Genomic DNA, 17,983 nt, shown 5'->3' on the forward strand with positions numbered 1-17,983 from the left:
TGGTACGAGATGGAAGGTATGGAATAAAGTTGAAGATGACCCCGAGTTTTGTTAAACAGGTTGAGTAAGAAATAACTGCCTCCTGATGGCCCAGTCTCCTTCTGTAAAAATCATGAAGACACCCCTCGGCAGCCTGCTGTCAGTAGGGTTTAGAAGACTATCTGTGAACTCAGCATGAGACCACCCATAGAGGACTTAATCTGCAGTCATGAGGAAATACCTCACTGATTTGGGAATAAGTTTGCCCTTTTTGTCCTTGCTTCCAGTGTATAATATACTCTTTCTTATTTCTTCCTTAGATGTCTGTTACTCTAAGCCTTTCTTCCTCCTCTTATCCCAGATCTCTAATTGTGCAACAGCCCAGGCCTTAGTCCTTAAATGTCTTCTCTTTTATGTCTGTGCAAACGTTCTGTCTGTGGTGGTCTTGCATGGACACATGGTTTTAACATCTCCATGCTGTTCTCCCCACATTTATACATTCAGTCTGAAGGTCCAACCTGAACACTAGGGCCATATATCCCACTGCCCTTTCATCTATTCGCTTTATTATCTAGCAAGCATCTAAAACTTATTTCTAAAACTGAGCTCTTGTTTTCTTCCAAATCTGCCTCTCCCCAAGCCTTCACCATTTCATTAGAAGACAGCTCCATCCTCCCCGTGGCAGAGGCAAAAAAAAAAAAAAAAAGTGTGTTTCTCATTCTCCAATTGTCGCAGGCTTGCAAACATCCTAGGTTCTCATGATTAAATCTTAAATCTACATAGTTCTCATCCTCTCCATGCCCACTCTCCTGGACTTTGGTCCAAGCCACTATTATTCCTTTGCCTGCTTATCCATGACCACTGCTTCTCTCTGACTCTTTTTACCTCTTTCTTTTTGACACTTGTGTTTTCTTACTTCGGTCAACACCTCTTAACAAATTCTTATTTGAGTCTGTTCTGCCTTAGGCACCTGGCAGTTTGTTTTTTCAATTCAGAGGTTTTTTTCTTTTTCTTCCACTGTTTCTCTAGGCTTATTCCACTCTTCGTTTCTGTTGTGTTTTAATCATTTCCATTCTTAGTTTTTGAATTTCTAATTCAAGCTGATTGCTTATACGCACAAATGCTTGTTTGAATGCGTTCAGCTGTTTGGAGCGGAGACTTAGTTTCCTTCTGCTTCATGTCACCATCTGTGAGGAATGGGACGAGGTCAGAGGTGGTTTTCCTAAAGTGGTTTGAGCTTGTGTGAATTTTCATGTCTTGAATGTCTGCAATAGTTCTCCGTGGGCTTATTTCCTTTGCTGGTTCTTCTGACTGGGTGTTTTTAACAGTGTAGTTTAATTCAACCCTTTTCTGTTAGTGTAACGAGGTCCAGGTAGTATTTCAACAATTTTGTTTGTTCGCTTTGGTGATGGAGGAGGGATTGTGAGTCCTCCGATATTGTGGCAACATTTTGTCTTACAACGCCCTAAATTTTCTACTTTTTCTTCTTTTTCCTTTTACTACCCGGTTGCTGCAGAGGACTTCTTCCTTCCTTTTGCCTTCGTTCTCCCTCAGAGGCCATGAAACTGGAAGACTGCCCCTGAGAATTACTCTGGCCCCTCTCAACCCAGTGTGTGCCATTAAATCACAGGTGCCTGCTCTATGGCATTTGGTCCCTTACCTCGCACACCCTTTCACATCCCTTCCTTACAGATTGTACCCACCTACCCCGTCCTCTCTTAGTGTCTGGAGATCCACAGTGGATCTCATCTTTCTGGTGGTGGAGCCAGCTCTCCCTGAGACCCTCCTCTGTTTGCCCTGTGGGTTTTTTTTCCTTAGCTCTTGTAGCATCTGTGTTCTCTGTCTTGAGACTTCATTACCCCAATTTTAATAATTAAGAAATCCTTAATTTCTTAAGCTTCAAGCAAATCTAATCACATTGTATTCTATTTATTTATTGTGTGCCTGTGTGTATGTGTGTGCGTGTATTTCTAATTTTTTCTGAAACAAATTCCTTTAAATTAATTTGTTTGCTTGGAGGTTTTCATAGTAGAGAGGAATAGACTGTTTGGCCTTTGTATTGGTTTCAGTCTTCAGCGGCTAACATATCAAATCACCACACACAGCAGCTTAAAACAATACAAATGGACTATCTCACATTTTTGAAGAACAGACGTGCAACACGACTCTCACTTGGCAAAAAGTAAGGTGTCAACAAGACTGTGCTCCTTTCTAGAAACTCTGGGGATGCATACGCTTCCTGGCTTGTTGGGATTACTGGCCAAATTCAATTCCATACTCGATATGAGCTATTGCCAAATGCTTTTGTAATAAATTTGGCTGTGTAGAAAGAAAGTTTCAGATCCCTATATGATTTTAGACTGTAGTCTTAAAAAACCGCGGCACTGGCAACATGTTCATATTCCGGTATATAGCTCTTCTCTTTCTTGTTTTCCTTACCACTCCCAAGCACCTCATGGTTGTTACATAGAAAGGAATTGCTTGTAGGCCTTAAGAGAGCACCACTAAGATGAAATCTCTTGATAGCATCTCTTCCTCAAAAAGTTCCCTGCTTTGTAATTGTTCTGTGAGAAGCTTAAAATGTGTGCATCAAATATTCTATTGGTATCTATTAAGAATTCCACAGATTGGAAAGTTCCGTCCTGATGCTGACCTTCATCCCAGAAATGCACTTACTCTCAAGCTGGGCTTCAGTGTTGCTGCAAAGGCTTCTTTTTAATCTTGTTTTCTTGTAGTGTGTAACATCCTCTTTCCAGCTTTACAACACACACACACACACACACAGAGTATACCATCATTTTCAGACTATTTCTGTTGATTTGTGTTCTTTCTTATTTTCTCTGAATTGTTTTAAGGTCTTGTGTCATTTACTAACCTCTACATTAAAGCATTTTGCAACAAATTTCCTGCCAGGCTAAAGAGCAGCACATTTGATGATTCCGTCATTTGCTGCTATTTGTCATTTGTTACTTTGAAGGATAGGCAGGAGCAATTTTCTCTTTAGCCACATCTGAAAGCCTAACCTTACTCCTCCAAATCACAAAAGGAGAGAAATAGCAGAATAAGGTGTGCTATTCTGAATTCAAAGATCTGATCTCAAACTGCTGTGAAATAAAGGAAAATAAGTTATGATTGTGTGCATAAAAGATGGAATTAACTTAGGTAATAGCTCATTTCCTTGGTTCTAAGTTGACCTTTACTAAAACTCCATCCCCATATCTCTAAAAATTTGATCACGTGTTTATCACATATAGGATCCAAGGGATTTATACAAGACTGCCATCCTGGCATAAATACCACTAATAAGGTAAAAAGAAAAAGACAATAAAATCAGAAACATGTTGAATGGGAGATATTTTAGAATTACTAAAGTTCAGTAGAGAACAATATTAGCTATTTCTCCCTTCCCCTGCCTAATCAAAGATGTGTTTTATCTAGATAAGCGAGCTGTGAATAGCAACGTTATAATCTTCCCTTAAATGGGGTTGAATAGAGACTTCAGAACAACCAGCAAGTGACGACTGCCCAAATTACCTGCGTTTGGTTCTAGAATGTGTCCTAAATTTCTGGGAACTAACTGCAAATCCCATCCATTTACTTCTTCCACATTTATTAATTAGTTTCCATATCAAGGTGCCGTGCCAGGATCTAGAATGACTGAATCAGTGTCTCCCACACTCCAGTATCTTACATATGCTGATGAGAAGGCAGACAGATAAGTCATGATGCATAGGGGATGCATGAAAAGTATGTCCGGAGCGCTGTGGGAATAGAGAGGAAAGGTGTCCAATCCAAACATGGGTCTGAAGGAGCCAAACCGAAGATATCCTATTTGAAAACAAGTTTTAAAGGGTTATTGGGTGTGAGGGAATGTGGACATTTAAGGGTGAAGGAGGGCACTTCAGGGAAAAGGAATAAATGCACTTCTACTCAGAAAAGAAAACTAGAAGTTCTTCATTCTTAAAACTCGCTTAAAACTAGCTTCTATTGGTCTGACTCCAACGAATCAAGCTCTTTCCTGTGACCTCAAAACAGAGACACAGGTTTGCTGAAACACGTGGTTAGGTTTTAACGGTTTCTTGTCTTCCTACTGCAGAAGAAAGTGAACAGAAAAAGAAAAGTTCATAAAATATCAATAAAGCCACTTAAGTAACCAGTAGGTGCCAATTTTCAGAAATGAAAATTATCATCAAAACATCATCTATTTTAACAGCTCTGTGAATTTCCAATAGCAGTGTGAGGGATGTTTGTATTCTTTAAGCACGAGGCTGCGTGAGGAGACATTTTTCTTCACTTTCCAGCAAAGCATGTATTTAAAAAGACGTTAATAAATATAAAAACAACATTTATCACCAAATCATAGCAAATCTGCACAGAAGATAAGAATTAGATATAACACCTAAGGATTACTGATTTTGGTGAAGACATGAGGATTATTTTACCTACATTTTCCCAAGATTATTAAGAAAAGCTAAACCCAGTGAGGACTAAATGCAATAATTTATTATTTCCATACAAAACTAATCCTGAATCTTGCAATAAATTACCACGAATGTGATTTAATGCTATTTTTAAGTTTTATTTTATTTAGTGCTATATGATTTTGGCAGATAGCCTATTTTCTGTATATACGATGAAAAAAATTTCACTGTTTTCAAATATAGCCTATTTTGGATCATTTATCTTTCATATAATTAACCTAATGCCTAAATTTAGTGAAAGTAATAAAGCTCAAATTTAATCATTTATTCAGTAGGCATTAATTAAAGGTCTTCTCTGTAAAGACCTCCTCTGATTCAAAGGGATACCGCTATTCTCTCCCCAGAATTCTGTGAAGGAAGGATGGAAAGAGACTCAGGGAGGAGCCCTCCACCTTTCACTGTATTTCTATTTTGTACTTTCTCTGATCTTCTTCCCTACAGTCAACAAACCCATTCATCTCATAATTCACTCATTTAGCTCCATTTGACTGGCTATCCCCAAACATCTTCCAATTTTTTTCTTTTGGAAGTTACCAAGTTTCTTCATTTAACTAATTTTATACATAATGAAAACATTATTTGGGTGTCAGTTCTAGAGAAAAAGTTACTTACCTGAATTAAAAATTTGAGCACACCTGCAAGCTATCTGAAAAAGACATCTTAATGAAAATGCGCTTCCATCATGAAGAGAAAATGTAGAAAGCATCCTGGAACATTTTTGTGTCTGTATTCCTCTTTAAAGAAATTTAATTATTTTTTAAAATTTATTTGAGAGAGAGACGAGAAAGAGCGTGCAAGCCAGGGGAGGGAGAGGGACAGGCGGACTCTCCGCTGAGTAGTGAGCCCAACATAGGGCTGGATCCCACAACGCCCCCACCCCCCATATCACAACCTAAGCAGAAATCAAGAGTAGGAAGATCAATCAGCTGAGCCATCCAGGCGCCCTTAAAGAAATTTGATTGTTTACACACTAATGTAGGTAGAACTTTGAAAGATAAAATGAAAGACAAAAGGCACTGAGTCTGTGGGAAAATAAACATTTTAAAATGCAATGGGTTTAGATGATTGCATTTGTATTTAATCTCCTCTGTTCTGCAAAAATAAGATAGAGGAGGTAAAAGATGGAAGATAATTCAGCGAAGAACACTAGTTAAATAATGATAGGACCAAGTAAATTAACACGCCATAAAAAATTAAAGGACTTTAATACATAGTTTTCCTAAGAAAGAACAAATAAAAAGCATAGGTATAATTATTTGAAAGGTGGCTATCAAAAACAGGTTTTAAAAAACCGTTTTATAATACTTAAATTCAGCTTATCTGCAGCAAAACTGTTTGATCAAGTATGTAAACTACAAAGCCTAATACTTTTGAGATAAAGGCTTGGGGCTGATCTCATTGAACTAAATAGTACAACAGCACCCCCCCTTTTCCATGGCGGGGTGCGTTCCGAGACACCAGTGGATGCCTGAAACCTGGGATAGAACAAACCCTATTAGACTGTGTTTTTTCCTACACACACACCCCCATGATAAAGTTTTATTTACAAATTAGTCACAGTAAGAGATTAACAACAATAACTAATAATAAAATAAAACAATTATAATACACTATAATGAAGGTTATGTGACAAGATACCTTGCGCGGTAGTCACCCTTCTCCTTGTGATGATGTGAGATGAGAAGATGCCCACATGATGAGACAAGGGGAGGTGAGCGATGTAGACCGTGTGAGGTTGTGTCAGGCGACCCTGACCTCCTGATGCTGCGTCAGAGGATCATCTGGTCCCAACCACGTTTGAGTAACTGAACCCATGGATCTGGGGGGGGCCTCCTGTACTGCAAAACTATGACGAGAACGGACAGAGGGCTGTTTCTCTGGGTCTCCTGGACGAACTCAAGGCTGTCCCTCACTGCTTACAAGATCCCAGACACGCCTTTCCGTCTTGGCCCCTGGCCACCCTCCTCAGTCCAGCATCGTTCCTCCAGCACACTCACACAAACACGTTCACACACCCACACATACCCTCACACGCTCACACACACCCTCACACGCTCACACACACACTGACACATACCCTTACATGCAGATGCGTACCTTCACTCATACCCTGACACATTCACACAAACATACTGTCACAAACACCCACACACTAAAACACACACACTCGTATCCACACTGTCACAGACTCACTCACACACACTCACAAACACCTCCGCACTAGCAAACACACACATTCACACGTATATTGCCACACACACACACACACACACGCACTCCCCTTCTCTCTGCTCGTCCTGCAGGTCCCTGATACCACTCCCTCCAAGCTGCTCAGCCTTTGCCACAGCTCCCAGTTCCTACGGACCAAACCCACAGCCGTGGAGGGTACCACGTCCTAAACTCACCCGCCCGCCCCACTAGACTAACATTACAGACAACAGAAACTGTGTTTTTCATATAACCTCCTGGCACAGAACACGGCCTCGCTTATCGGGAGTTCACGGTAAATTTTTGTTAGAGAAGAAATGCACTTCTGCTGATGCCTGAATTGCAAGGAAGTCTGTCTCTCCCCCTTCCTCTGGCTCTCTCTCCCTCTCTCTGTTCTCTGTCTTTCTGAAAATGTTGCAGTTGTTTTTAATGTGGCTGTATAACCTCTACTTTTATTACTTTTGCTATTTCTATTCCTATACGCTACTACACTATTAAAATGCTAAAGTATTGTGATTCTTAGGATATGATGCAAAAGACACTTTTACCTGCCTGCAAAAAGCCCAGGAACACCTCTCATTTCCGTCATGGGAGACTCCCTAATTCTTACACAAATGCCCCGTTGAGTTCTCCTTGGGAGAATGAGCTCTAGCTTCATAGAAGCCCTTTCCCGGATGCTTGTTTTGTCTTACTGAATCTCAACACAAAAGAATTAATAGAAATGAGTGACATATTTCTTTAACCTCTGGGCATGCGCTGACTTCGTATTTAAAGGGAACACTGGCACAAAGATGTTTGTCATATTTAACATTTTTATTTTGATCCCAAACAGCGTACGAGGTATTCTCAGCTCCGTCTATGGAGTACCAGAAATACTATCAGAGTTGTCCGGAAGAGATGTTAATTGCATGTGATTTTCCTGATGATTTAAAATTGTGGAGTCCTGAGAAATATTCAAGACATAAAAAATGTAAAAAAAGGAAAAATATAGTCATATTGTCTCCCTTAACAGAAATGTCAAGCATTTCTAGAGACATGGCATGGAAATTGGCTTGAGATTTTGAGTTGTTGTTAAAAAAGCTTTCAAAACTTTTATAAATCTTATAAATCAAGACTCCTCTATCTGAGGAAAATGATTTTCAGTACATGCTGCTGCTGCTTCTACAAAATTTTTTTCAGGAAGCCTGGCCTTCCCTCAATAGAGAAGATTTTTCGTGGAAAGCTGAGAGCCTCAGCCAGTGCCCCTTCTGTGTATTAGTGGCCTTGTGATTGGAAAGGATTATTTTCTAGGTTCCTAAGGAAAGACCTGAGCAGCCAGACCTAGGCTCTGATTCCACCTGAGCAGGAGGTCAGGCTCACATAAGAATCTACTTCCTCCCTGACCTAGGTAGATGGTGTGTCTACACCCACGGAGAGGATAGTTCATGAAACATGCAAACCGTACCTTCTGTAAAGAAACACCTTTCATGCCTAGAACATGGGAACTACTGTGTTCATTAGAATAGTACCCTGTGGAGGACTGACTACATGCTCTTTTTCTTTATTTTCAAACAGTATTTTATGGTTTTGATAAAACTAAAAATAAATGACAAATTTGGCTTGACACGTCATTGATCAAATCTATCTTTGGTGCTAAGGCAAAATGATGAAGCGTAGGAAGAAAACATTACCCAGGTTTAATGGTGTTGACCGTCGAGCAGAGCCGTTGGTATTCAGATCCCTAGAGTCAAGACCTGTCACAGATAACTTTTTATGGGGAGTTTAAAATGCCAAGGCAAAGGTTGGAATGTCATCCACAGAGAGTAACAAGAAATTTGAAGGAAATCTATATTAAACTGTTCTAGTACAGATTTATGCTACTTGGAAAAGTCGGAAATTTCTCTGGGCAGGTGTCAGTGGAAAGTTCTCATCCAATTTCTGGGCAGCAGTTTTGGGGCTTGGCCCCAAATTCTCAACCTCTTACCCTTTTTCAGATTCTTCATATTATATTATATTATCTACAAGATCTGGGCTGCAGTTCTCTCTTGGTGCTGACCAGTGATATGGGATCCAGGTGGGACATATTTACCCGCCTCACCCACACAGGGCTTATGTAAGAATCAAAATCGTGTATGTTTGTGAAAGTGTGAGATACTACGAAATTCTGTGTAGGTGTAAGATGTTCTAATGTTTCAAGCAAAGAATAAACTTGAGAATATAAAGAAGTTGGAAGATAACCAGTATCTTAGATAATTGGAGTTTTCTAAAAGGGAAAGTTATTTTGAATATCCTATCCCAATTTTTTTTAAGTAAAAATGAACCATTTTTGATGTTTACAAAAGAAAAGCTATCACATTTTCGTGCTGATCTTTGATCCACTGCAGTTCAGAATAAAGGAGCAGAACTTCAACCCACGCAAATCTAAGTCACGTTCAGGAAAGCATTTTCTCGTTTATTTTAGTCTGACATTTTTCAAATATTCGTTTATATATTTTTATTTTATATTTAATTAAGTTTTCTGAGTACTTGCCCTCCAAAAATTAAATCAATCTAAAATATACTAGATAGTAAACCATATTCTCAGACTCTTATTTGTAAATAAGATAAAGTATATTGGTAACTTAGGATCACTTTAAAATACGTTATAATGTCAGCCCATGGGGAATAATTGTGGGGATTTTTTTTCACTTCTCGAATATAGGGGGGTTTTTTTGTTTTCTTTTTTTTAATTTATTTTATTTTTTTTAAAAGATTTTATTTATTTATTCGACAGAGATAGAGACAGCCAGCGAGAGAGGGAACACAAGCAGGGGGGAGTGGGAGAGGAAGAAGCAGGCTCATAGCAGAGGAGCCTGATGTGGGGCTCGATCCCATAACGCCGGGACCACGCCCTGAGCCGAAGGCAGACGCCTAACTGCTGTGCCACCCAGGCGCCTCTCTTTTTTTTAATTTAAATTAAAGTAAGCAACTTAGAGTACATCATTAGCTTCAGATGTAGTGTTCAGTAATTTATCAGTTGCGTGTAACACCCAGTGCTCATCACATCATTCTTAATGCCCATCACCCAATTACCCCATTCCCCCCACCAACCTCCCCTCCAGCATCCCTCAGTTTGTTTCCTATAGTTAAGAGTCTCTCATGGTTTTTCTCCCTCTCTGATGACTTCCCATTCAGTTTTCCCTCCTTTCTCCTATGGTCTTCTGCTCTGTTTCTTATATTCCACATATGAGTGAAACCATATGATAATTGCCTTTCTCTGATTGACTTATTTCACTCAGCATATTACCCTCCAGTTCCATCCACGTCATTGTAAATGGTAAGTATTCGTCCTTTCTGACGACTGAGTAATATCCCATTGTGTATATATGGACCACATCTTCTTTATCCGTTCATCTCTTGGTGGACATCTTGGCTCTTTCCACTACTAGGTATTTACCCCAAAGATACAAATGTAGTGATCTGAAGGGACGCCTGCACCCCAGTGCTCATAGCAGCAATGTCCACAATAGCCAAACTGTGGTTTTTTTGTTATCTTCAGGTGGATTTTTAACTCTTACCACGTACCTAGGCAAACGGTTCAGGAAGTTACCTTCCTGTGTCATCCCTTGCAGCACTGCCTGACTTTGGTGGCGTGTGCTCATTTTCAGAGCTGGAGGCCGAGGAGTGGTGCAAGCATCTCTGCATGGAGTGTCTGGGGACCCGGCTGAATGACATCAGCCTTGGCGAGCCCGATCTTCTGGCGGCAGGCGTGCAGCGAGAACAAAACGGTGAGTGTGAGTTGCCGTCCGTTATTTAAAGTGCACTAATTGTTGTAGAACTTTGAGACTGGAAGGGCCTTAGAAATGTTTCAGACCAATCATTTTTAGAAGAAAGTAAACTAATCCATCTGAGCTGTGAAGAGGCTTTCCCAAGGTTGCATAGCAACCTGGAGAAAATCCTAAGGTACAGCCCAGGTGTCCTGACTTTTGGCTCTGGGACGTTGCAGTTTATCTAAATAAATAACCAAGAAATTAACTCACTAGATATGAAGTTTTGAATGTACAACATTTCTACGTTTTCTTCTTTGAGAGTTGTTGCAGATTCAGAGTCTAAATTAACAAATTGGTTTATCATGTTACTTATCAATAGATTTTAGGGAATTTGGCTAATACCATGTCTTAGCTCAGGCTGCCAGAACAAAGTACCAAAGACTGAGTGACTTCAACAACAGGAATTAATTTCTTACAATTCTGGAGGCTAGAAATTCAAGATTAAGGGTTCGTTTCCAGTGAGGACCCACTTTTTGACTTGCAGACAGGCATCTTCTCGCTGTGTCTCCACATGGCTAAGAGAGGGAGGGAGAGGGAGGGAAAGTTCTCTCATGTCTTTTCTTATAGGGGCGCTAATCCCACTATGGGAGGCCCACCCTCATGACCTCATCTAAACTTAATTACTCCCAAAGATTCCATCTCTAAATCACATGAGAGGTTAGAGCTTCGACATGAATTTTAGGGAAGCACAATTCAGTCTATAGCATACTATAAGTATGTGATGATGAAATATCAGGGTATAATAAAATTGAGGCTTACGTGATACACAGTTTACTTACTATACCATTATCTAACCTAAGAGGCATTTCTGAAATTCTGCGTGTTCTTGACCAGCACCTCTCAATTATGAAATTGGAGTAATGTGAGGAGCTCCTTTTTCTCCATTTTTTTAAATAATTATCGTAGTCATTCGATGACCTAAAAGTGTGAAAATAGAAACTTTTCAGTATTGCTAATTTTTGATAGCCAGTGTTCTGAAAAAAGAGACATTGGTGAAGCTTGCCCCTAATTATTAAAAAGAAATTCTGGAATTATCTGTGGCTTGTGAATTAGACACCACTGGTAAAAGTGCACGAGGACAGCACTGGTGATCATTATCTTGTTATGACTAATAATGTGCTAACAGCCATCACTGCTTTTATAGCCTGTTAAAAAGCATTATTTTTTTGTTTGCTGGTAACCTGAAAATAACAAGTTTTCCCTGTTAATTGGCACGAACACATGTGGGCACAACACCTTTGCCGATGCCGGCAGCTTTCAGAAAGTCACGGAGGCATTTCTGCAGCTCTTCTCCCAGCTTCCATTTCATAGTGCAGTTCTCTCCCACACTCTCCTGGATGCATTTCATCCCTCGGATCTGTTTCCTGAGAGCTTGTGCTACCTGAAGAACATCCACAGTCGTGCTGCTTAAAGCATGCTGCTCACCCACTGTTTAGGAAAAGGAGGAAAGAAACTCTTACGGATAAACATTCGTAGAGTACTTCATAAAAGAAATATGAAGAAAGGGAATAAATTAGGCCTGTGGGTGGGAGCATCATCGTGTGGCTCATTTACTGTGAATTGTATGCTTTTAAAGATTTGGGGTTGTATGGGCTCCTGGGTGGCTCAGTCAGTTAAGCATCTGCCTTCAGCTCAGGTTATGATCCCAGGGTCCTGGGATCCAGCCCCTTTTGGGCTCCTTGCTCAGTGGGGAGCTTGCTTCTCCCTCTCCCTCTGCCCCTCCCCCCTGCTCCTGCGGGGGCGCGCGTGCTCTCTCTCTCTCTCTCACTGTCTCTCTCAAATAAATAAGTAAAATCTTAAAAAAAAAAAAAAGATTTGGGGTTGTATATGGTTTCCACCAGGACTAATGGATAATGTACTTCTTTGGTTTATTATGGGTCTATTTTTAATTTCACAACAATGTCAGGATAATTTGCTGAGATAGATAGCACAAGCAGACATGGCTTGCCAAGTGAACTTTTAGGACATAGTCTGAATGCACGCTACACCCCTTACTTAGCTCAGAAAAGTTACTAACTCTCCTCATTTTAGTTTCCTAATGAGTGAAAATTAACTCATGATGCTCTAGTGTGGTGATGCAAAATAAAGACTAACTCTCATGCTTAATTCAGTTTTTTAAAAGGCACAAGTATTTTCAAGTACAAGTAAAAACGAAAGAATCCAAAATAATTCCTGTGTTTGCTAGAGAAGATCTGAAATTATATTAACATTTGATGCCATAAATGGTTTTCTTAGCTTTATTTTGTTTAATAGTCTAATTTCATACAAAGGGATATATGTTCTTTTAAAAATATAATTTAGAAATTTATGAGCAATTAGTTAGTTAGAGAAGGTAGTGTTTGATTCTTTTAAATGACCCCCTAAAAGTACATGGTACCCTATAAGGAGATCAGCTGTCTTCCTTAAACACATACACACACACACACACACACACACACACACACAATCACTGAGACTCTAGAGTGTTCAGCAGTAAAAGGAAACTTCATGAATGGAAGGGTCTCCTTTCCCTAGAAATCACCTTCCACTTGGGTGAATTTCTCTTTGAGTCCCAAGGCCATAGACAGGACCATCTCTTCAGGCTTTTCAAATCTGCATACACTTTCTTGAAAGTGCCTTGAGTTCAGGTAGTAACATCTTTCCTCTGGTCTCGGCCCATTGGAGGCTACCTAAAACTTCTTAAAATAGTCATTTATACCACAGGAGAATATGAAAAGCATAAATCTTGACATATCAAGATTACAGGTTTTACTATTGCTAGCTCCAAAATTTCAGTGTGTGTGTGTGTGTGTGTGTGTGTGTGTACACATGCTTTGCTGCCTAGGAGAGAAACACACACAGATTGACCCGATTGGTTACTTGCATACCCTGATTTTCTCACTTGCTGATCAACAGACTTCTCTTATAAATATGATAATTCCATTTTAGGGTTCCCTGAAATAAATCCCAGTGGTTCTCCTGGTAAAGACTAAGAATGGTCTTTGGCCAACTTCAGCCCAAACCCTTGGGCCTCATGATTGCTTTAGAGACACACCTGTTCCTAAGACAGTACACCTGTTCATTTTACCATGTGTAGGGAAAGTATTTATTGTTTTAGCTAGCTAGTCTTTTAAAAATAATGTTATCTTTTAAAACTGTCCTTTCATGTCTTTCAGTCACTATTCCAGACTCTTCAGGTATAACACTTTCTAAAACAAATAAAATTCTTCACTTCCTAATACATATTTTAAGTCATTAATATGTATAGATTTGAAAGATTTGTCATTACAGATTCAGTTTTTTTTTTCTTAAGGCACTTTAGTATTAAATTATATAATATAAACTGAGGGCTTCAGAGGGGAGGGGCTGGAGGAAAGGGATAGGCTGGTGATGGGTAGTAAGGAGGGCACGTATCGCATAGTGCACTGGGTGTTATACACAAGTAATGAATCATGGAACATTACATCAAAAACTAGGGATGTACTGGGGCGCCTGTGTGGCACAGCGGTTAAGCGTCTGCCTTCGGCTCAGGGCGTGATCCCGGCGTTATGGGATCGAGCCCCACATCAGGCTCTTCTGCTATGAGCCTGCTTCTTCCTCTCCCACTCCCCCTGCTTGTGTTCCCTCTGTCGCTGGCTGTCTCTCTCTCTGTCGAATAAATAAATAAAATCTTAAAAAAAAAAAAAACACTAGGGATGTACTGTATGGTGACATAATATAATACAAAATTATTATTAAAAAATAAAATATCAAGAGGTAACAATGTAAAAAATTAAAAAATTATATAATGTATTTATTATATATCATTTTACTATTTTATCAACGATGTGCTTAGATTTAATTTGAAATTGCTCCTAAGAGATGAGATACATATGCCTGCAAAACTGATGTCAGAAATGATATCATTGTGGCTTGAGGTGATCTTGTGGTATCCTATCATCAAGGAGAGACTCGCTACTCAGGCTTGACCACAGCATTTTTTTTTTTTTTGACATTCAGAATTGCTCTTTCTCCTCTAATGTTTTTCTGACTCTTCACACAGCTTGGTCTTATTTACTCTGAGACAAGCTAAGAATAAACATTTGTGCAAATAATTTTTAAAGGTGTAATGTGGAGATAAAAGTGGTTATTGATTAAATTCTTCACTATAATCATCTTTATCTAGTGCTGTCAGCTGCTTTCATATCGACTCAGAATCCCACATAGTGTAGAAGAAAGTAAACACACACGCGCACACACACACAAACTTATTCTTAGACCTCAAATAACACTGCCACAAGAAAGTGCATATTAAGTCGACATTCGAACTTTAAATTCTTACAACATCTAGAATCTTCACATCTTTCCATAATATTTAGAATGTATGGTGTTACAATTAATGCTCATTTATGAAGGATTCTCTATACATAATAGCAATTTAAAGAAACAAATGTTACATGTTAATCATTGATAGCAGAAATAAGCATCATAACCAAGAAGGAATGCACTTGTAGGAAATTCCTGCAGTTGCTGTTGCAAGTGGACTCAGAGGGCATGCCCACCTTGCTCTTGATGCAAGAGATCACCATTTGGAACAAAATGGAAAAGTAACCTGAAACTTTGCTGTCTAGTTAATGCAGAGTCATATCTGAAGGTTTGGTTTTATCTAGGAACTAGTAGCCCTGCTTATGAAAGGACTAGAATTGGTACAAATTTTTACTTTTAGCCTAAGAATGTGTATAACCTTCCTCCAGAACCAAAGCAGTATTCCAGTGTTTTTTCTCAATTTTTTACCTGGGTTTCCATAGTTAACCATGCTTCTTACATTCTACTCAGACACTCTTGTATGTAACTGTTATTCAGTATTCACCCATCAGACATTTTTGAGGCTATGATATGTAAGAACTAGCTTGAGGAAATGTAGAATTATAGAAAATGTGGTCATTACTTTTAAGAAGTCCTTGAAGTAGTAAGGGAGACAAACCCATAAACAAGGTGTGCAGATCATTGTATTTTAAAATAATGCCGTGTTACTTGTCACACAAAATCTCAATAGCACAGACCTTTATCATTCACGCACAGATGGGTTGGCCAGGGTTCTCCTCACTTAGGCTGGGTGCTGCTGAGATTGGCCCCAAGCGTATATGGTGTCCATGTGTTTTCCATTATGTCTCTTACCCTCCTTACAGTAATGGCTGCCCAAGGCATATTCTCAAAACAAAAAACAGTAGGACAAGCAGCAAGCCCAAACCTGCAACACAAATTAGGCCTCTTCATGTTTCATGTCCTCTGATATTCCATTGTCCAAAGCTAATCCTATGGCCAAACCCAAAGTCAGGAGGCCAGCAGGACACTCTACCTGGGAGGCCATGACATGAGTTGGAACTTATGATCTAATATGGAGAGAAAATGAAAAATTGAGAAAAAAATGACCCAGTCTACCATCTGAGGTATAATATAAGTGCATGCTAAAATAAAAATAAAAGGAAAATGCTGTGGTATAGATACGATCAATTCAAATCAGAGCAGCCTACCTTCTTTTTTAAAATTACTTTTTATTCCCCCAAACAAGCTTGTTCAATCAGGCAAGTCTGAATTCTTAATGCCCATGAGTAGTTAAAGCTAATATTTGCAGAACTGTACTCAAGTGGAAAATGACCAGTTAATGTCAAAACAATGACAACAGTAACAATAAACATCTCCTTATTTTAAGGATCTTTTCCCCAATTTTTCAGAAATAATCTGGGTAAATCATATTCACTCTTATACACATTCTTTATAACCAGTAATGAAAAGTTTTCCAAGTTTATTTGTTTTTTTAATCTATGGAATAACCCTGAGCAAAACCAACTTTTGCATGGGGAAAAGAACCTACACGTACCTGTGTTTGAGCTTCTAAAATGCCATCCACATGCTCTAGGATTTCCCAAAATGAGTTCCAGGAAATTCTACTACTACTACATAGTCTCTGAAATGAGGTTATCAGTGGGTTGAATTTAATACTATAAAACACTGTTGTGGGTTGAATTGTCCCCTCCTCAAAATAAAATATATTGAAGTCCTAGACCTCAGTGCCTCAGAATGTGACCTTATTGGGAATAGGGTCTTTACAAAGATAACCGGGTTTAAATGAGGTCATTAGAATGAATGCTAATCCAGTATGACCTACAATATATCCTTATAAAAAGGGTCAATTTGGACACAGAGGGAAGATGATGTGAAGATACACAGCAAGAAGATGGTCATGTGACTACAGTGATGTATCTACTAGCCAAGGGAGGCTGAAGGTTGCCAGAAAACACCAGGAGCTAGAAGAAGCAAGATGGATTTTCCCCCTAGAGCTTTCAAAGAGGTCATGGCCCTGCCAACACCTTGATATCAGATTTTTAGCCTCTAGAACTATAAGATGCGTAACTTATGTTGTTATAAGCCACTGAGTTTGTGGTACTTTGTTACAGTGGCTCTAGGAAACTAATACCAACCCTGTATAATGGTCACAACATACATTAACAGAATAAAGTTACTGAGGTGTCCTATAGTAAAAAGCCTTATTTAAGTTTGTATAATGTAACATTTCCCAAACTCAGTTTTCTCTGTGTCTCTTTCTACGCATAACACTTATTCAAATCCTGTGAAATTTAACCTTATTCATACCCTGTGTAACTTACCTTTTATGAAACACATCTGAAAATGCCAGTATAGCCAACAGAGGTGATTATCTATAGGGAAAACTGAAAGGTGAAGGTGATGGAAAGAGCCACCTCATCAGGAATAAGATTGCATTTATGAATGCAACACAAGGTCTTGAATAAGCTACACTGTTTGCCTAGCCTTGTGTTGCATTGCTTTAATTTCACTATCTGATGGATATTGACACTGCATATAATTAACAAACCTGGTTAAAACTGCCACTTTCCCCATTTGGTGGTCTTCAACGTGCACTACAATGGAATAAAGGTCAATACCATATATAATTCTGCCTCTTTTTACAATAAATGCTTCAGGGCAGTCAAAAATGCTTTAAGTACTTCTCTTGCCAAATCGAAATGATCCATTTGTCAGACTGTAACCATGTCATTGCAAAGTAAAATGCATACTGGAAGAACTATCTTGAAACACCAAAGGACCTGCCCTGTTTCCTTTGCCCTGGGAACATTCCCTGTACAAACACAGTGAGAACAAAGATGCAAATTTCAGAAGCATTTGTAGTTATGTGAAAGAAAACGCTTTTGATGGGAGAATGTTGAATCCAGAATTACTGGTATCTCTCAGCCTCAGGCAAGAAGAAAAGAGAGACTGAAAATAAGTTTTCTGGAGAGTAAGAAGTAAATGCCTTGCCCCTTCCCCTTTCCATGGGAGTTTGGGTAGACAGAGACACATGTTTATATCTCCTCATATAAACTGGAGATTTCTTCAAGAGCAAATACTAGAATTTGATTCTCCATATTGGGTTTGATGATAAGCATGGAAAGAATCATGGGGAGATGTCACGAGTGCCCAGAGAGGTTTAAGAAGACAAAGAGAGCCTCAACTGTCTTAAAATGCAGTGTGGCCTAGAAGGTGTGCCCA

General features: G+C 39.2%; 1 protein-coding gene across 2 annotated transcripts in view; it reads left to right on the forward strand.

Moving 5' to 3' along the window:
* DOK6 (docking protein 6) overlaps nucleotides 1-17,983 on the forward strand; it is a 368,631-nt gene that overhangs the window by 189,411 nt on the left and 161,237 nt on the right. For both annotated transcript variants that reach the window (XM_002915925.4, XM_034642822.1), the window contains exon 4: nucleotides 10,295-10,414. In XM_002915925.4, the coding sequence (XP_002915971.1) occupies nucleotides 10,295-10,414 (120 nt within the window). The remainder of the gene's footprint in view (nucleotides 1-10,294; nucleotides 10,415-17,983) is intronic.

This window comes from Ailuropoda melanoleuca, chromosome 14, assembly GCF_002007445.2.
Source record: "Ailuropoda melanoleuca isolate Jingjing chromosome 14, ASM200744v2, whole genome shotgun sequence".
Taxonomy (NCBI): domain Eukaryota; kingdom Metazoa; phylum Chordata; class Mammalia; order Carnivora; family Ursidae; genus Ailuropoda; species Ailuropoda melanoleuca.